Raw genomic sequence first — 20,884 nt, 5'->3', positions numbered from 1 at the left:
GCAGGCTGGATGGGGCTGCCTGCTGGGAATGCTGTAATCCCGGGGAGCGGGGGGAGGCTACAGTCCGTCCTGTCACCATGGCGAGACGGGCGTGCTGTTTAGGGAAAACACGGATGGGGATGGGGATGGGGGGATCTGCAGCTTGTCAGCCCGCGGGAGAGGGGCAGGGGAGCGGTGAGAATAGAGGACTGCGGGGATGGGGTAGAAACGGGCAGTAAACGGGAAAACAGGGCTCGATGCAGTGGAGAGCAGGGGCAGTGTGTAGGAGGGCAAAGCCAAATGTGTAATGTCGACACAAGAATCCGATCCTGATGCTGGGCCATCCTGGGGGAATGGGAGGAGCAGTCTCCCTTTGGAGTACAATAAACTCTGGAATGAGGGTGTGGGCTGCTGCTCTTTGCTCCCCCCCCCCCACCTCATTCCAGCAGCATGATGACACCACGTCCCAACGTCCCCCTGGCTTCTTTTTCTTTCTTTTCTTCTTTTTTTTTTTTTTTTTTTTCCACTTCTTCCCAAAATTGTATTTTGAAGACAACCCAAAGTAGAGCATGTTCTGGGTGTGGCTGCGTGTGATTTACCCAGTAGCCAAAGTGGGGGGAACCGCTGAAGGGGAAAGGCAGAGCGTCTGCTGCTGAAACAAGTGGAGACCGAGGGCAGCAGTAAGTGATGGGAATCTTATCTGTTCTCTCCGTACCCTTTAAAACAATGTGACAGTAGCAAAGAGTAGAGGGAGATAACAAGATAACTCTTCTTTGCATGCTGGCCTTGTGTGTGGAGGGGGGCTTAGCCACCTGGATGAAAAAAGGGACAGAGACTGAAAGGAGGTGGAAGGAGAAAGAAGGCAGATGGAATTACACGTTTAGCCCAAAATGTTTCAGAAACATCTGGAAAACAGGCAGATTAGGAGGGAGACAGGTGGGAGGAAAGCTGGGAAGAACAAATGGGAGGCAAATGGACAAGGAGATGGAGGCTGCAGGCAGTTTCTGGGCTACAGGGGAGAGTATCCCCACTCCTAACTGATCTTTCCTTTCCTCCTGTCCACAGGGATGAAGACCTCTGGAGCCTGTACACTGTTGTGTCTCTTAGCTTTCTTCTTGTCCCCAGCCGGTGAGTCCATACTCCAAGGGGAGGATTTCTTTTCTACCTTGGCCCCGTGGAGTATCCTACAAAGGTTTATGTGCCAATGATCTCAGGATAAAGACAGAGACATGTAGATGGATGGTGAAGGGGAAAGGACTGAACAGGAAAGGCAAGGTAGATAGAGGGTTGTAAGGAAAAATTTGGCAACTTGGGACTGGTTCCTGTTATGTGTCAACCATTCAGCAAATAGCTGGAGTCACAAGTCAGCTTGCACTATGGGGATGTTTGCATAAACAGAACAGTCAGGTTCAGAGTTTAGAAAGAGGGTTAGGTAGGGTTTCTGCTTGCTATAGATTATGCTGTACTTCATGCTCCACAAAATGTTGTGAAACAGTTGCTGTCCCTAGCGGTTCCTGCTGGAGGCCCCCCCCCCCCCACCAGGCTCTGTGGTTTTCAGAAAGTTTTGTCCTTCTTAGTGTTGTTGTTTCAACAAGCCTAACCTCCAAAGTTTAAAGCTTTTGTTGTTATTCTGTTTTGGTGCTTCGTGTCTTTGCTTGGAGTTTCTTTGGCAAAAATCCTGGCAGGATCAGCTTCGTGAGGGGAGAGGAAGGGGGTCAGCATCAGCCATTAGAGTCAGAAGACACAGGACAGACAGCAAATGAAGTTTAATTCCAGTGAGTGGAGAGAGTTTCATCACAGAAAGACTGTATGACAGAAAGGTGACTGCACCTATTACATTCAAACCAAGTTATCCCAATTTTCTCTACTCAGTCCTCCCCTCATGCCGAAATAGGTAGCTTGAGATGCACCTCCCTTGTTGCTTGGTCACTGCTTGGATCTGGGATTTAACTGAAGCCTGGTTTTGTTCCCGATAACACTTTTTTTTTTTCCTGTAAGCATGCACAGTATTTGTCACAAAAAGGATGTCATGTTTGTTACTATGAAGCAGGGAGGAAAGGCATCCAAGAGCTGAACTTGTAGGTGGCTTACAAAGTTAAAGGTAGAAAAAAAAATGTTGTTTTTTTTTACAATACATGAAATGAGGCCTCAAAGGAAGATTTCTTGCTTCTGTGTATCTTGTTTTAGAATTTCTGTTAAATTCTTGTAAATATTGTATTTAACTTGGAAATTAGCAGGAATCACCACCTGATGTCTCATCATTTTTGTTTTTGGGTCAGCTACAGATTTGGTGTGTTAGGGTTGCAGTTTTCTGAGACTTCAAGGGTGAAGTTACTGCAACTTGGATAACAAAATCCAACCATTTATAAAGCATATGAATTGGCACCTGAACAAATATAAATTGAAGTAATTGAAAATCTGAAGAAAAAAAAAAAAAAGATGTAGTAGTAAAAGCTGACTTTTCAGTGTTAAAATGGTTGGGCTTATGTCAGAATTTGAATTCTTCCTTTTGTATTAGGAACAATTTAGAAAGTAAAGATTTTTTTTTATTTTTTTTTTTTCCCTCTGCTTATAACCATTACGAAACTAGCCAGAACAGGAAAAGTTTTGGGCTCCACTACAGTGTGTATGTAAGTTATTATACATGTCTGACTCTCCCTGGGTCAACAGCCAGCAGCTGAGCCCTTGCTGGCAGCTGGCTGTGGAAAGGAATAGCAGGGTCCCGTAATGCCACAGAGCAGGATTAAATAGAGGCCCCAAGAGTCCTTTTGCAACCTGCAAGTAACAGCTCTTGGAATGAGTAAGAACTAAGACTAAAGCTCCAGACCAGATAGTCTTTTTACACGTGCAGTGCTCCCATTAAGCTAAAGGCTGAGTTAATAAAATATAGCAGGGTATACTGTGCTTGGCTGGTCCTGCACACATCCCTGCAGTGCCTCAGATCACTGTTGTTTTTTTCCCTGCCAACTCTTTCCTTCAATCCACCCCCAATTATGCAGACATTTCCCTCCTCCGTGGCTAGCAGGAAATATTTTCCTATTCCTGGCTACTGGAGGAAGCAGCTCTCTCACCGTTTATGTTTGGACAAATGAACAGTCTACTTCAGTTTCAATCTCTCCTCTGCCATACAGCATGCACAGTCAAGCCTTCATTCTTCCTCTCAAATTCTTGCAGGGGCTGAGAGGGAAAACATCTTCCACTCTGTGCTCCATACCCAGGGGGAATGATGGACCACATAATTATTTGCTTAAGGAGCTGCAAGACCTGCAATCTGTTGCTTACTGTGCCAACAACTCACTCTTGTGACTCCAAGCAAATAATTTCCATGATTCAATTTCCTCTTTCTTCTCTAAAATGCAGACAGGGATTTTGACCAACCTCCAGAGTGGGAAGGCAAGGTGCAATTTGTTTTCAAAGTGCATCAAAGGGTGATGCAGGAGTGCAAAGTCTGGTGGATCTGGAGGTTCCTGTGCTCAACCTTCAGCCCCGATGGAAGCAGCAGTGACAGAATCAGGACTCACTGTATCCAGAAGTTTTTGTAGAGGAAACCCAGCCAGCAGTGGAGGCTGAGGCAGAGAGGAGAGCGTTTCTCCCTTCAGCAGAGGGCAGTGTTGTCTCCTGGACAAACAAGAATCTCAACAAATTTCACAAGGCCTTCAGCCTATAGAAATCACTCTGTGTCCTTTCCTCACTCTCCTGTCTTCTCTCCTTGCAGAGTGGTTTCCATTGGCCGTCAATGGGCAAGAACCGGATAGTGTAACCGGTGAGTATCACAGGCATGTGGTGTGCTAGGAGCTCATGTCGCCTAGTTGACCTACATAGTTACAGCCTACTTAATTGCAAACACTATTCTTTGTTTCCTTGCTTTTGATGCTGTAACCTTGCCTTTCAGTGAAGATTAAACAAGGCTTCTAAGACAATCTGCTAAGTGTTGCGTGTTCTTTACAAATAATTCAGTAGTGTTGGGGTGCTAAACACTTTACATGAAGTTATGTTTGCAGTCAGGGGCTGTGGGAGATCCATGAGAAGTCACATTTCTTTAGCACTGAGAAGCTAGGGGACCTCTACAACTGCTCAAGAAAATTCTGAGCATACAGGTGCACAAGTGGTGCAGTGCTTTAGCAGTGAGGGCCACTGAGAAAGGATATTGACTGATCTTCATAATGAATGTGTTTTAGCATGTAAATAGCTTTATCCCTCTAGCTCTTACTTCTTCCATTTCTGTGACATGATAAGGTAGAATAAATACATGTTTGCATTGTACTTCAGCAATCAGAGGAACCACAAGAGCCAGCCTTTTCTTCAAACTGAAGTCACTGGCTTAGACTTCAGACGTCTCCCAGATATAATCCTGTCATGTGCAATATCCAGGGCTTTCCAGAAAGCTATTCAGAAGCCAGACCAGAATATGTTCACCAAGTTCCCCTTTGCTTCACACTTTATCTCTCCATCACACCTACCTTAGCTTTGCCATCAGTTGCCTTTGAAAGAAACATATCTGCTGATGAAGTTTTGCAGCCAAGCCTAGCTTCTGGAGCTGCATCCCTCCTTCTGTGCAGCAGGTATTCCAGCTGCCTGTCCTGCTGCTGCAGGAACCGCCAGAGCTTTGGTTTTATGAGTTTTTCCTTCCAGTCAAGATGCCTACCCGTGGCCATATGTGAGCCAGAGTTCAGTAAGGGTTAGTATAACCTGTGCACTAAGAAATCTAGTTCCAGCTTAGCCACTGGGGAGAGCAATGGATAAGGGTGAGATGGGTTTACCATGTTTATGTACATACTGGATTGAACCCCTCTATTTCCCGAGCATATTATGGCAGCCAAGAAAATTCAAGCTAGCTATGGCTTACTGTGTAAGGAACCACAAAAGTAACGACAGTCTCTCTCAGGACATTCTCTCTTTTCCAGGTGAAGTTCACACCGACTCTTTCATCAGCACACCTGGTAAGTTCTTACCTCGCAGCAACTTCAGGCCTCTTTTCCCCTTGTTCACCTTTAATGCCACTTATATAGCCCCAGAAATTACCCATTATGTTCGGGAACCCCTCCTCCCCATCTTTGACACCTAGACATGCTCTTCCAGCATTTACAGCTCTTGGGGAGCCCTTCCTGTGCTCCATGCAGGGAGGTGAATTAGGGTGGCTAATGACCTGTTCTCCAAGGAAATGCCAGTCTCACCTTGTGTACGCAGGGCTGTCTGAAGTTGTTCGCACTGCAAGAAATCATGACAACTGAAGCTCACACACCCTGAGCTTTCAGAGAAAGCTGCAGGGAGGAAGACATTAAGTGACAAGGGGGAGAAATTGGTCAGGTTCACCAGTTAATGTGACAGCATTGCAACAAAAGAAAGATTACGTGCATGTCTGCTACCAGCCAGCAGCCATGCTTGAGAGCAGCTCCGTGGTATCTCCTCCGCTCTGTGACTATGCCCATCAGCTGGCGAGAGTATTGTGGGTCAATCTGAGCAGCTGTCATGGAGGAGCAAAGTGGAAGCACAGTGTCATGTACATATGGTGCATGATCTTCCTGGTGGGTGGTGGTAGGTGAAGGCAACCGACGAGTCTCATGTTTGGTCTGTGAGACTTGACAGTCTGTAGGAGGATAAATAAAGACATTCTGTGTCCATATGAAAGTGGCTGTGGCTAACCTACATCTAAACCTGAAAAAGATAAACATGAAGCCTTGACAGCAGACTTTAGTTTCAAAACACTTATTGTGGAGGGATCAAGAAGAAACTCTTAATAGAAGGTGTACCATGGGGCCCATCTCTGCTGTACAGCATCCCATCAGCCGTAGGGAACCCAGCATATTCACAGGAGAAGCCTGCTGTTACCCTGACAGGTTGGATTGTGGTGATACTATGAACAGCATGTGGGATGGCTACACATCGATAATGATGAGCCATTGGCAGAACTGTGGGAGGGAGGAAGAGACTGAAAGCTCAAATTAAGATCTCTCAGAACATCTTCTCTTTTTCCAGCTGCAGCTGTAACACCACCTGTTCTTCTTAGTCCTGGTGAGTTTATTCTCACTTCACAGTTGAATGTTTCCACCTTCCCTCTCCTCCTCCTGTTCCTTGCACACCCAGAATTCCTCCTTCCCTGAATGCCCCTAACTGGGCTCTGTTGTCCAGAAGACTCCTCTCTACATCCATGTGTTTTGTCTGTGCTTCTGGATGGTGTTACTGCACGTGAAGTAGGTAGGAAAAGGAGAAGTCCTCCATTACCACTGATGAAAGCTTGCACCTATCAAGTCCTCTGAGTTCCCTTCCAGGTTGTCACTGGGTAAACAATAAAATTCACTGTGTTTTACTGTGATAGAGCTGGATTGGTTTATAAGAGGGAATAATAAAACCAACCATCTTTTGCTGCCTTGTCACAGACATTAAAGAACCATCTGGTAAGAAGAGTCAGTCACAGGCTCCTTCGCCTGTCTAGATAGATGGCAATTACAGTGACATATACTCAGCCTTTTGAATTATAAATTGGGATGTCTTTACAGTGTAATTTTGAACAGAAGTGGTAATGCTTCATGGTAAAGCTCGAATGGATTTTTACCATTGTTGGCTAGATAGCTGGCACTAGATTCATACTGGTTTTGTACCTTCTTTTGTTTCATGTTAGTAACAATAAAAGGTTTTTCCACATCAGAAGTTACAATGGAGGGCTTTTGAAAGAACTTTCCAGGTATTTGTTTTGAATAATCTGACGTCTAGGAAGGAATCATGGTAAACCACACTAACTTTGTCTTCCAGTTCAGTCTGACAGTGAAACCACAACAGCTTCATCAGGTATGTTTAAGTTCGCTGCCTGCACCTTCTCCCTGGCCCCCTTTCACCCTCCCTGTTACCTCTCCCAGCACGTGCTGTCTGAGCACTGAGCTTCATCTCCCGAGGCCTGCTGAAGAGTTCACTTCATTCTATTCCTTGCGTTAGGAGTACTGGAGAAAGGCAGTAGTGGAAGCTGAAGTCTTTCACTTAGTGGCATGTTCAGGATGGGAGGAATTAGCAGACAACTAGACCAGACCTGCTGAGTGGCCAAGGGCTGGTGTTTCAGAAGGAAATGCAGGGGGGAAAAAAAAATCATAGTTTGCTATGAGGTTGATTGTCCAGAAGAAAGAAATAGAATTTGTGACCCAAAGTGTGAGGTTGTAGATCTATTAGAAACACGCATGTGAAACATACAACTACAATTCACATTTTGTTTGTGTCTGTCCCACTTAAAATGTGTGCTTTCAGTGTTGAGAATTCCCAGTGGGCTTGTTTTACACTTCACTTTACTCTTCCTTGCTTTTGTCTTATGAGGCAAGGGGATAAGAAATATTTGCCTTATTTTCTTCTTCTCTAAACCATCCCCATCTCTGACATGAGGATGGAAAGTGGAGCCTAGAGGCCTTCACTAGAAGTTTGGAGGACAGTACCTAGTGAAACTATATGCATGCCAGAATGCATGTAGCTGCCATGATGCTGGATTGCACCTCTGTGTGTGTGTTCTCAGATTGTCGTGAAGAGCAGTTCCCTTGTACACGCCTGTACTCTGTTCACAAGCCTGTGAAGCAGTGTATCAGCTACCTCTGTGTTACAAGGTAAGAAAACAGTAGTCCCCAACAAAAACCCTAAAAGCTCTCCAGAAATGGCATGTCCAGTTCAACAGTTGTTTCCTTTTGAAACTAGAGCTTCCTTTGGGAAACTAGTTGGTGAGATTAATCCTATCCTCAGAGCTGCCTTTTAAGGTGATTAATTAAAACAGCATAATAACTAGTATCTGTGCAGCGCTAAAAAGCTATTTTGTGTCCAATTTTGTAATCCTTATGTAAGCTATTTGGCCAGATCATGAAGTCTTAATTAAGGCTACCTTTCTATTGACAACAGCCTTGTTTTAGATTAACTAATCCTAAAGATTTAGTGTTTGACTCCTCATCATGAGTATAAACATGAAATAATGTTTATTACCTATATCCCTTTTTTGTCTCTTTTTGTCCCTGTGCCTTTCTCCACTGTCCTCGGTGTGCTCCTGGTGATCCCTCAGCGTGCGGCGCATGTACATAATAAACAAGGAGGTGTGCTCCCGTATTGTCTGCAAAGAGAACGAGGTCATGCAAGGTGAGTGACAGCACAAGCTGACCTAGAAGAGGAAATCCAAGCATAGCTGTAGCCATCTGACACTGTCTCCAAGCTTCAAGCTCACATATTTCCCAGACCCAATCAATATGTAGTAGTTTCCCTGGGCTTATTTTGGGGGAGCTCTAATGCAATGCAGGATCCAGTATGCATGCCATGAAAAATGCTAGGAAGTAGATATTGTACTACCAAAAAGTTATAGAGCTCTTGATTCTGGCTTGAATCTAGTCAGCCTTCATCATGCTGCACTAACTCCAGGCAAGCCTTTATTCAAAGTTACATTCCTTTGAGGTCAAAGAGTAACTGTCAGTATTTCTATTCACAAATTAAAACTGGATCCAGTCAAGATTTCTCATGTAGTCTTTGTTGCAGCAAAATTTGAATGATTTTAATATGCATTGTACATGAATAAAGCCACAAGAGAATTAACAAAGGCCTAAGGGTTTAGTCGCTTGCCTCATGTATATGAGCATTCAGCAGTTCCAAAAGTTTCTGCAGGCACAGAGAAGGATGTACTTCTAACTATACTGACAGTGAAGAATTTGAAGGAAACTTTGATTATCCCTCAACATGTATTTGCTCTGTCTTCAGATGAGATCTGTCGCCAGCTGGCTGGCCTTCCTTCTCGACGTCTCCGCCGATCGGGGCAATTCGCGCATCTCCCCTGCAGACAGCTCCTGGAGCAGCAGCAGAGAAGCCCTGGTGCTCTGTAAGCTACCAGCAGTAGAAGAGAAAAAGGAAGGGAGAGAAGAGAAATCATCACCTACAACCCAAGAGAAGTCCTTCTTGCTTGTTGTGATTCCCCCACCATTTCCTTACTTCTCTGCATTCTCCCACATCCTCTTCTTCAGGTGCTGCAGCACACAGAGTCCCTGTCTGCTACCCTGTCGTCGTGGCTGCTCTTGTCCTCTATCTGTTGCTGAGGATGTGGGATGCTCCCCTTCTCTTTCAGATTCTGTTCAGCAGGCCATGATCTGCTCATTTCCCAGAGGTCCTTATAACTGTGCTGCATCTTCTCTTCTTTGCCGCTGCAGAGAAACCTGAATGAGACAGGATGTAATCCTCTCCTATGGCAGAGATGCCCTAGGCTGTCTCATGTGAAGGAGTGCAAACCCTGATGCCCTAGACTTTATGCCTTTGCCTAGGTTTCTTGCATGGCATCAGTGTGAGTTCTGATACACTTGCTCAGCCTGTGCTTCTCCAGTCCTGCTCAGCCACTGAGTTTGCTCTGTGATAGCACAGACTCCCTCTGTCTGCTGGACTCAGAGAAGTGACAGGACAGGGAGATGAGCTGTCCTCAACCCAAGACAAACCTCATTGTCCCTGTATGGCAGCAGATCATTTATAACTACCTCTGGGAATTTCTTTCAAGCCCATTGCCTCCCTCATACACAAATGCTACCAAAAGGAAGAACTCTGGATTTAGTACGGCATGATATTTTTCTCAAGAAGATTATGTTGGATCAGAGGAGATCTCTCCTCTCCTCTCCTCTCCTCTCCTCTCCTCTCCTCTCCTCTCCTCTCCTCTCCTCTCCTCTCCTCTCCTCTCCTCTCCTCTCCTCTCCTCTCCTCTCCTCTCCTCTCCTCTCCTCTCCTCTCCTCTCCTCTCCTCTCCTCTCCTCTCCTCTCCTCTCCTCTCCTCTCCTCTCCTCTCCTCTCCTCTCCTCTCCTCTCCTCTCCTCTCCTCTCCTCTCCTCTCCTCTCCTCTCCTCTCCTCTCCTCTCTTGATGCCCATTCCAGGCAAGTTCCAAGGAGCAGAAATATGGCTGCATCTGCTCCTAAGCTCCAAGAGAGCCCAGAGAACGTGCATGTCCTTGGAGAACTGGGAACTTGCTTCCTCTGGGCTGAAGGACAAGGCAGAAGGCAATGAATTAGCTTGTTCTGATGCCTTGTCATGGTCTGGATACCTCTACACTCTCCAGCTGCTGAGCCTGCTTTCAGTATCTCCACCTCGGTTCCTACCTCCTGACCAGGGAGCTTCTGCACAAAGCAGAAAGGAGTCACAAATTGGAATGAGATGTGGGAGAGGAATCCTTATCTGCAGGTTCACTTTGTATGCAGTCCTGCACGGAGCCAGTTACTTGTGAGGTGGTGGACATACATGTATCTACAGGCTTGAACACAGAGACAGACCAACCTTGGGAAAATATTCACTCTGGTAGCACTGAATGTCTGTTGGCTGCTAGAGAACCTTGTTTTCCGGATACATAGCAAACACTTCCAGGTATATAGCCAGTTTTCACTGAAAGAATGAAAGGGAAGGAGCTGTCTGAAGTGTCTTAACCACTCTTCATGACTTCTGGTGGCATGATCAGCCATTCTGTGGGGCACCTGAGCTCAGCAGCTTAGCTCATTGCAGCAGAAGACCAGAGAGACCCTGTGCCTAGGATCTCTAAGTATTGTTCCTGACTGCAACAGACAGGCACTTTGCTAGAGCAGGCATTGACACCCATTGCATAATATGCTCTGCTGCTGAACCGAGTACCATTCAGCCTGGCAGGAGCACTGGTCTGCTGAACAGCTGGAGTAACATAATAGAGGGGACAGGATGCTGTGCAGAGGCAGAATTCTCAGAAAATTGAGAAGAAAAACAGATAATGTAATAGCCTCTCCACATGACTTAGGTTTCTGCTGTATGCAGCAAGAAACTGCATTATGTCTTCTGTGTTGGGGAAAATACCCTTATGCAGAGGCATATGTGTTCTACATAAGGTCAGAATTGGCCATAGATGGGATAAATCTCTCTCTGTTACTTCATTATGCAGGAGAAAGAATTCCAGGTTACGCAGTGACTGGAATTTCATCTTATACACAGGAGCATAGCACTCCTACACAGACAACGATGATCTTGAGTACTCAAGGCTCACTAGATTAGGGATGGAGTAGGATATTCTCTATACTGAGAGTATGTGTGTTTCTGTAGAGGAGGGCACCAAGAGCTTGATCTCAAAGCCATTCAAGTCATGTGCAGCCATTGACTTCTGTGGTAAGATACCCGTAAAATTTGCCTGTGAGGAGGAAGGTAAGCCGGAGATGTCAGATAGAGCTCTTGGAAATTGCTCTAGGGCAAGTCTCCACCCTGTATTTAGAGTTGAATGTAAGCTGATATATAAATATATAACTGTATAACATAGCTACTGTACAGTACATAGAAATTTAACATTCATAAATTTGGGGAATGGTTTGAAACCTTTCTGTTGCTTGCTTTTAGCAGGGGCAGGAAGAGGTGCTCCTCCCCAGGAGAACATTGTTTTAATGCTAGAGTCCATATAATACACACAAACTATTAAAAGAAAATTTATTTCCTGTTGTTCTTGGCAACTTTCATGTGTTTGGGTTTATTTGTCTCTGGCTGTATTTCCTACTGATTTATGGTTAGATTTGACTCCAGCTCGAATCCGTCATTTGGAGCTCTTTACTGCCTGCTAGCTCAGTCCTGGGCTGCCACCCACCCTTCACTCATGAATCACAGGTCTTTCTAGGAGGTGTTTTTTTTTGTTTGTTTGTTTGTTTTTCCTACAGATACAGAAATTTACACTCAGCAATTTATTTATTTATTTATTTATTTATTTATTTATTTTATTCTTAAATGGATGGTTGTGCTAGATTTTCCTGACAATTGGTAGCTGCTGAGCACAGGGATAACTTCTCCCAGCCCATGAGATGCATGCTGAAAACACATCTTCTCACTGAGCATGTGCCATGACTTAATGACAGAGAATTACTGTCTCTAAGTAAAATGGTAAGGTGGTGGATGCAAGAGAAGAGCTGTGATGCATCATCTTATAAGCAAATAATTTGTCCGGTAGAGACATTTAGCTCAGAAATGAGGATAACTGAAAGATCTACTACATTAAATGTTACACATCTAGGTCAGGAGGATTAGAATAAAAGGATCTTTCACTGAACTTCTGACTTTCACGTGGATTCATCAGGCACTAACTGTGCATCGCATTTCATTTACAAAGATGGAGCACCCAAAGCATACATGTAGAGGACTCTAGGCAGTGTCTGTACCTGTGCAAGCAGTCAAGGGGACTGCATTTAGATGCTATTTCTAGAACAAAAGTGTCTGTGGGCCATATTAACCATTGAACTGCCTCTAATAATGTCCCAACATTCTTCAGGACTGAAGAGCATGCTATTGCAACACCTGTTATTGCAAAACACTGTCCCCTAGGATCAATGTTTCTTGCTGGCTAACATTGGTGAGTCCCTGTTTTAGATGATTGCAATGAAAATAGCCCCAGCCCAAGTGACTGTAAATGCTGCTCCCACCTACACAGGCCTGATCCTGCTTGCACTCATCTCTTTTGTCTCTGCAGTGTCCTATCAGCATGTTCCACAGGCTATGTGAGCTGGGCACATATGCCATTGTCTTTTTATGATTCGGTTTATTCTTCCCTTGCCCTTCAGTACTGGAGCCCACAGACAGGTTTCTCAATCTCTGTTAGTATTTATCTCCCCTGCCATTCCTACCTGGGTTGCCATAGCTCTGAGTTGCAGGTCTCTGGACACTGCTTGTTCTCAGCACCTTGCTTTTCTCTTGTAAACTGCACAAGTGGTTTTAAACACAGCTCCAGTAAAGTCTGTGAGGCTGAACAAGCCAGAAAGGTGCCAGAGTTCCACTTGAGAAGCACGGCATAGAGTTTGTGGCTGATTTTCATAAACTCTTCTGACCTGGAAGGGGAGTAACACGGCCTGCCGTCGCTTCCCACGCAATGGCTGTTTTTGCTCATCTTGCTGTCACAGCTCCTTATTACTGATCAGCGGTGCCAGTTTCAAGGCTGCAGTGCCCAGCATTCTGGTGCCTGGTTGCCAGTTTGAAGTGGTGCCTCGCATTGCTGAGGACAGGGAGCTGGCCTTCCCCTGCCATCCTGGCTGCACAGACAACAGCTTTCCACGGCATTCAGAATGTGAAGGTCAATCGGTCTTCCCATTGAAGAATTTCCCATATTTCTTGGGAAAGAAAAGGAGTACTTCAGACCAATATGTTACACCCTCTGCAATGCTGTTGCTCAGCTTTTGCTGTGGGGAATCATGGGGAGGCTGTTGGAAGCGGCTGCCATAGAATAAGGAAGCTCTGTGTTGTCTGGATCTTGCCTACGAGCAGGTGAAGCACGAACAAAATGTGGTGTCATCCGGTGACTCAGCTTGGAGGGATCCCTAAAGGGCATACTGCTGACTGCAATGCGGGCTTGTCCTTCACAGGGGGGAGCTGTGCTTGCAATCCATGCAGAAGGAACACCACTGTTACATAAAGAGTAGCTGGACTGAAACCAAAAATAACTTACATTAAAAAAAAAAAAAATTACAAAATATTTTAAAGATACATGATCCGATCCCATTTACTCCTGTCTCCATGTAGTCTGACATTGTTGGATGGTGTACATGTCTCTGCATGGGTCCAGCTGTGAACTGTCCCTTGACTGGGGCACAGGAGGTCTGAGGGTCTGAGTTCTGTTTCTGCATCTCCACTTTCTGCTCTGTGATCTTCAGTATCTTGCTTCATTTCTCTCTGTTCCTTTTACATCCTTAGCCCTTTTAATGCAGCAAGGTGGAATAAACTCCAACAAAATAGAGTTGAATTTTAGTCCATAATAAATAAATAAGTAAATCCCAAAATGTGGAACATCGTGAACCAATTTAATTGTCTACTTTTGCCACTAAAATAATGTGTGTGCTTTTTTTTTTAATTATTTTTATTTTTTTTAGTAAGTGTTTCCAATAATATAAATTGTATCAGAACTTAGTTCTGCTAAGTTTTGAAAAAGTTGGCAAGGATGGAGAATCCACAGCCTCTCTTGTCACCTGTTCCAGTGCTGCATTGTACTTAAGATGGAAAATATTTTACTGATGTTAAATCAGAAATTCCTTTATTGCAGCTTTAACCTGTTGCCTCTGCTCCTTTTGCTGTGCACCTCTGAGGAAAGTCTGTCTCCCTCTTCTCTACAATTCTGCTGCAGAGAATTGAAGAAAATAGCAAAAAGAAATATTATAAATCATACAAAGCCCAAGCTTTCTTTCAAATCAAAGTATTTTAATAATTACAATTACTTATCTTCTTTTTGGGAAACTACATTGAAAATGCAGAACAATATTAAAATCAATTTTTCAACTAAAGGATTTATATTCTGTGTCCCTGAAGTTTGTCTCTTTGCTTGTGCTCATATAGCATCTGCTTCTTCTTGTGTACTGCCTGCCACTGAGCCACTTTTGATTTCTCTGCCTGGGGTTTGTCAGCCTCGGGTTTCACTGCTCTGCCCTTAGGTGGGATCTTTGCCTTTTTTGGTTTGTCAGCTTTCACATTCTCTAGTCTCTTGATTGCTTTCTTGGCCACTGTGGTTGCCGGTTTCTTGGCTTTGCTCGGTATTTTGTTCAGAGCCAGAGCTATTCTGTGCTTTTTTTGCAGTGCCTGCTAAGAGTCAGGTGCTTCTTGGTCTTTGCTGCTTTCCTGACTTCTCCTTGACTTTTTGCTGAGCTTTAGGGAGTGAGAAGCACCAAGTTCTCTTGTGCTGTCCTTGTCCAACCTCCTGAGCTCCAGCCTGGTGCAGCTGTTTTTCTGATTTTCTTCTGTACTACTTCAACCAGTTCCCTTTCGGAGTGGTGAGATAAAGCTAATTTGTGCTTCTTGGAGACAGGCATAACCTTCATAATCATCCACCACCACCCCCGGAGACTGTAGGTTTGCAGGATTTGGATCCTACTGCCACTTCATCTGGCTTATTTACAGATGCCTTACAGGCTGGAGCACACACGCAGCAGCAGCAATTGTTTCAGACATGAAAACCAACTCACACAATGTCTTGACCAAGGTCTTGGTTTCACGTTGATGCACATGTCAGCATGCTGTCTCTTGTAATGGGTGCCTTGTACCTACAAAATGTTTCCATGTTCAAAGCAGTCCTGTGGGACTTATTGCTCTGACTGTTCCCCTGTAGCACTGAAGTCAGACTATCAAAAAACACACCCACTAGAAAATGCTTTACAGCTCACTATGCCTCTTGTCTGGTACCCAAATGGCACAGAGCAGCTGCAGCAAGCAGTGTTTGCTATTATTATGGATTAACTCAATTACAAATTAATTGTGCTTTCTTCCACAGCCTAGTGCTAGCCTTGGGTTTTATCCTTGCTTTGGAAGAAGGGTTCAAAAGAGTTTCTTTTCATTGCATAACACATCTGAAAAAAAAGAAAAAGAAAAAAAAAAAAAGAAAAAAAAAGACGAGTAGTGAGTGTAGTGATCACAGAGGATGTATTAATACATTTTTGACACAACAGAATGCTAAAGACCATTTGGGGCTTATGTGATGCAATTGAGAAGTTTGGGCTTCAAATTAACAATGGAGTTATTAGCTCTGTTTATGCCAATTTCACCACTGGAACTTAGCCCAAGAACTTCATGAAGGATGTACTGAGACTGAGGAAAAAGTAAAAATTCCTGTTTTTACTGGATCAGTCTTGGTCTAATGTTTAAAATAATCAGAAAACAGCTAAAAGTGTAGATTTTTACCTAATACTGAGAATCTCATTAGTGAAAATGAATAGTGTGTTTATACTGGGGGATTGGAGTAGATGACCTTTCCAGGTCCCTTCCAGCCCCTAACATTCTGTGATTCTGTGATTTGCTGCCTGGTGCAGGGTGAATTTAGCTGTTCCTGAGGCTCTCTAGACCATGGTCACAAGTACTTTTCCCATCAGCTCTCCTCAAGCCCAGCACAATCATTACACCGTTCCTCTTAGCCCCAGAGTCCATCAGCTGGTATCATTGTACCTTCCTTTTGGCTTAGTTTAGGAAAGACGTCTGCACTCTTCACAGTCTCTCATTTGCCATTTCTGTTCTCTGAGGGTTCCTAGCAGCGCTGCTTCAGGGCAGGTTTTTATCTCTCCAGTCTTTGAGCTTCATTTAGTCTTGTCAACTGTTTCCCTGTACCAAGCTAGCCCCTTTAAAGTAAATGTGCCTGTGCCCTACCCCTACCTGTATCCATACAGAAAAGATAGAAGAGGTGAGTGAACACAGTGGCCCATTCCTGACCACAGACTGGACAAATGGAAATTAACTGGTCATGTATGTGAATGCAAGGGCTCTGTGTTTCAGTGAGACAGAGTTGCTTCGAGGCCATGCCTGAGTAGGCAGCGGAAGCAGTGCTACAAACCAGTGTGTGTAAATCCATTGGGCACCAGTGAATTGAACTTTCTGATCATAATAATTCATAATCATTAATTTCCCAGGGTCTTTGCTTTCCCTTCAGATTCTTCCTCTTCTTTCTCTCCTCTGCTTTCTAGGAGCTTCTTCCAGCCTTTTTATTCGATCAGAATCCACGATTTTGGCTGGAACCAGAAACGGTATTTTTATGCTCTATGAAATTAGCTGTGAAGTTCTCACACTCTTGGATACCTTCCCCTACCTTGGCAGATAGCTCAAATGTTTCATAACTCTGACCTCACTGCTTTACAGCAGAAACTTGGGAGCCTCCCATGTAGTCATGGCTGAAGAAATACTGATAATAGCAGTCTCTCATTCCCATCCCGTGGCTCAGAGCACTGGGCCCCCTGGAAGAGGACCAAGGTGTCAGGGGCAGACCCTAACTCTACTGTCTGACATTCCACACTGGCATTAAGGAGTAGAGTTTAGTGGTGACACCCCACAAACTTTCTGGATGTGTCCAATGATAAGAACATACAAGCAGATCTGAGCTGTAGGGGGAGTAAGAAAAGAACTAGCAAGGCTATCTTGAATCTTCTGAGAATACTCACTTTGTTCTTAAGCAAACGTTGTAAGATGCAAGAACACAGTTCGTGAGGACCTCCAGCCAAGGAAAGTTTATAAAACTCCAGGGAAATCTCAACATATGGCTGCAAGCCAAGGAACATGCAACATACTGCACTTTAGTGAGCTCACAGGCACTTCTACCACAGCCTCTCCCAGCAAAAGACTTCCTCAAAGAGAAAAGGGAAATTATTATCAGGATCACCCAGGTCCCAGGTGCAAGCTCTTTTTGCAGTGAGTAGCATGAACTGCAAAAACTGTACAAACAGGAGCTAATAAGAGATAACTTTGGTCTGCGAAACCATAACCACAGCGAGGAGGCGACTCTCATTGTGAAAAACTGCGGTGCAAAACAGAGTTTCTCCCCGTGACTAGCAGATGATTGCAGAGATACAGAGCCAGTAACTTCCACTAATGAAGGGGAAGATGTGGTTGGGAGCAGGGTCTGGGTGCCCAGGCCAGGGGACTGAGCTGTAGAAGGATGGAATAACATTGGAATGCCGCACGCAGCACCCTATGCAAAAAGAAAATGCTTTCCAGGTCTGTGCAGCACAAAGCCAAAAGACAAGTCAGATAGACAGGGCATGCCAGAGGCTGGAGCTGCATGCACTGCCGTGGGAAGCAGCAATGTGCAAGTAGCTCTGGTGGTACCTCCCCACCCAAAGCTCTCAGCATGGGGAAGGTGCATTCTGCTTTGATTGCAGACTCTGTGTTTTTCTTACTGTAAATGAGATAAGGTGCCAACCTTGTCACAGTCTTGAGCTAGTGAAGTCACATGAGGACATTTAGTGCGTGTGCTTGGACTCTAATCATATTTGTTACCTACATTTATGGTGGGGAAGCCATTCACTAGCTTCCAAACTCCTTAAACCAACCCAGACCCTTTCCTCCTTCAAGTGGTGGTCCCAGCAGGTGTCAGGCACTGGTTGCAACAGATGGAGCTGTTGCTGCCTAGTGATGTGGTGTGGGAATTAACACTGGTCAGAAAAAATATGTGGGATCACAAAAGTAGGATTAGGGTTCATTAGGTCCTACAAGGAACCCAGGCTGGGCTAGTAGAGAGCTACAGGCAGGAATGAGAAGCACATGCAGGACTGCGGTTGAAAGATGTGTACTCAATTCAATAGTTTCACCCTAATTTGCCTCATCCCCCAACACAAAAACAAACTTGACAGGGGAACAAAAATAAACTGTGAGTCAAGCCTCCAGGTAAAGGTTTTGCAGCATGAGCCTGGAAAGCCAAATTACTAGTAAAATGCATAATAAAGTATGATCTTAGTGCGCGCACACAACAACCTCAGTTCTGCATCAGTGGCATCATCTAGAATCCTGCAGCATGCAGTAGTGCACAAGGTGGGGACCAAGGTTTCATAAAACCACCCTCCCAGTGGTACTCCCACACACCCTTCCCTCTTGCCTTCTCTCCCACCCATTTCCTTCACATCACCTTGGATCCCTGCTCCTGTCTAACATAGCTGTCCCCTCAGAGACAGTAACCCACAGCAGTTTAGGTTTGCATTTGCAGCTTCCCAGCACACACGTACAGACACACATCCCTCCTGGCCATGTCCACCCCAAGTGGACTTGGACACACATCCTCAGAGCTTTCGTATATCTCTGTGGTGCTGTATATTCCACACCACAAAAGGCAATGCTTTGCATCACCACTGTTGAAACCTTCTGAGGCACAGCATCAGATGCATCTCAAGAAGAGTTGGCAGGTCTAGGAACAAGGACATTTGCCCCATGGAGCAAGCTGCCTCCTCATCTAGTGCTGTTGTTTTTTTGTCACCTAAGATGGGAGCAATGGGAGTTGTTTGCCTGGCAGAACTGCCTGATCAAGCGGACTACCTCCGAACTGGGTCTGTCTTTCAAAACCAGGTGATGAATCTGTGGAACAAACACAGAATGCAATGTAATGCACTTACAGGATCAATGTCTTTATTTGCCTGGGTCTAACTACAAAGAACTATGCTCTTGCCCTGCTCGAGGTGTCTGTGCAAGTTTGTGTCCACAGTGCACCAGCACTTGTTGAGCAGAGAAAGTTTTTCTGGTTGAGGTTTTCGCTTGAGGCGAGGGGAAGCAGGTGGCTGCATTTTTTGTGCTCGGTGTAAGAACTAACCAACTGGTGATGTTGGCGGTCGTTTCAAAATGTGATTTCTGAGCAAGGGGTGAATGGAAAAAATAAATATGTATTTATATCGATACACAACAGCACACAACTTCCTGTTGACTAAACAAGCAACTTCTCTTCTGCTTTGGGGCTAGGTAATAACTTTTAATTATTCACCACATTTTTGCTCTCTGATTTCTTAGCTCTTTGCTTTCTGATTTCTTAGCTTTTTGCTTTCTGAAACTTTAGTAATAGTGATGGTGATATTCCTCCTCTGCACCTACAGTGCTCTTCAGTCTGCTAATCATTTCTACGTTGTTCTCATTTTAAGACAAGGAATAAACTCCTGAGTACAAGAAGCTTAAAAGGATGCTGGGACATCCTTCTGGAATCCTGATGAGCTGGAGCAGTGTCTTTTTCTAAATAATACTTCAAACACACCAATACAGAAACCTTTCCTAGCCTTCCCCAATGGCCTTATTTAACTGACCTGAGCTTTAATCAGAAACACAGATGAAGTCATAATCTGCAAACTGTTTCTCTGTCCCAAACCAAGTTCCTTCTCCAAATAACTTTGCTTTGAACAGCAAGGAAGGAAATTCAGAGTGGTCAGAAGTGGCCAGAATCTCTTTTCATGTGTATAAGCTCCCATTCCAAATAGTCCCACTGTATGTTAGATTTGTCAATTTACAGCCAGTAACTAGCAGCTAGATCAGGGATCAAAAATGTTTTGCTAAATTTTTTCTTTTTTTTTTTTTTTTCTTTCTCTCTCTCTCTCTCTCTCTTTTTTTTTTTTTTTTTTTTTTAACCAGATCTGAAGATCAGAGGTGACCTCTGCTACTGAGAAAGAAAAGCTGCAGCTCCTGCCACTCCATAGGTGCTGAGGGTCCCTCTCAAGATGTCACCCTAGACTTGCTACAAGACCCTGAAAGTACATCTACCTGCTGGCTTTGACACCAAGATGTTTCTGCTCTGGCAATTAGAGGTAGAAGCAGAGAATTGCTACTACTGCCTTTGGACATTTATACTACCAGTGAGAGGGAAGCTGCTGCTCAAAACAAAGGGTGTTAGAAAGCCTGCATCATTGCTTTGACTTGCTGACCCTTGCCAAAGAGTGACGTAAAAATAACTCATCTATTCATTCATACATTTTTTCTTTCTTATCTCTGGGCAGAGCATCAATATTTAAGGAAGAGTGCTGATGTTTTAAACCTTGAAGAATTAATTCCACTTACAGACAGAACCTGAGAAAGGATCTACTTAAACATTTCATGACAATTGGCATGTTAAACCTTTGAGAAAATCATTACCCACAGATAGGTTTATGGGGACAAGCACGCTGGGCATGAAGACATTTTTCAGCTCCTTTAAATGAAGAAAAAAAAAAAAGAAAAAAAAAAAGGTAAAGTTTTCTATAAATGTTTTGTTGTGAAAATTAGGAACTAGAACAACAATAAAGCTGAAGCTACCTTAACTTATCTGATGAAACATAAACAGTTGTGATCTTAAGAAGCACATTTCATGGGGTGTGTTGCTTTCTTTCCTTCTTCTTCCTTTTTTTTTTTTTTTTTTTTTTTTTTAATGTCCTGTGTAACAAACATCCTCTTTGCATTATTGAAAGGAAAAAAATAATATGAAAACGTGACAAAATGACTCTGAGACTGACCTGGGAGATTTTTCACAAGGCACTGCTAGGGTAAAGGCTGAAAGTGGGCAACTGTTTTATTAGCTGGAGTGTCCCCTTTGAGTCTGTTATGTAGGATGGGGATTTGCAAGAGATGCAGGCTGTTCTGGCTTTGGAAAAACCCTAGGAGCCAGATCCTTGAAGAGGATAATTGCTATTACTCTTGAGACCAAAGCAGCTGCCAAAATGTGTCTGTTGAGCATGTGCTCTACTCCTGTGGAGTCAG

General features: G+C 44.2%; 1 protein-coding gene across 2 annotated transcripts; it reads left to right on the top strand.

The window, feature by feature from the left end:
• The first annotated feature begins 520 nt into the window (after positions 1–520).
• On the top strand, positions 521–20,468 carry MFAP5 (microfibril associated protein 5). Of its 2 annotated transcripts, XM_084506437.1 has the most exons (10): positions 521–659; positions 1,045–1,107; positions 3,695–3,742; positions 4,884–4,919; positions 5,956–5,991; positions 6,730–6,765; positions 7,472–7,559; positions 8,003–8,076; positions 8,686–8,803; positions 19,787–20,468. In XM_084506437.1, exons 2-10 carry the CDS (start codon positions 1,047–1,049, stop codon positions 19,803–19,805), a joined length of 516 nt encoding a protein of 171 aa, XP_084362563.1. In that variant the 5' UTR covers positions 521–659; positions 1,045–1,046; the 3' UTR covers positions 19,806–20,468. The 2 variants fall into 2 exon arrangements, with proteins under 2 accessions (XP_084362563.1, XP_084362564.1); XM_084506438.1 differs by lacking the exon at positions 4,884–4,919 and having other exon boundaries at positions 3,695–3,746; positions 5,936–5,991.
• The last annotated feature ends 416 nt before the right edge of the window (positions 20,469–20,884 follow it).

Source organism: Aythya ferina (assembly GCF_964211825.1).
Source record: "Aythya ferina genome assembly, chromosome: 1".
NCBI lineage: Eukaryota > Metazoa > Chordata > Aves > Anseriformes > Anatidae > Aythya > Aythya ferina.
This window is presented reverse-complemented; position numbering and strand designations above follow the sequence as displayed.

Coding starts and splice junctions, on each gene's coding strand:
- MFAP5 (XM_084506437.1), top strand. CDS start 1,047: ATGAAGACCTCTGGAGCCTGTACACTGTTGTGTCTCTTAGCTTTCTTC. Junction 5,992..6,729: donor ACCTGTTCTTCTTAGTCCTG/GTGAGTTTATTC, acceptor TTTGTCTTCCAG/TTCAGTCTGACAGTGAAACC. Junction 7,560..8,002: donor AGCTACCTCTGTGTTACAAG/GTAAGAAAACAG, acceptor GTGATCCCTCAG/CGTGCGGCGCATGTACATAA.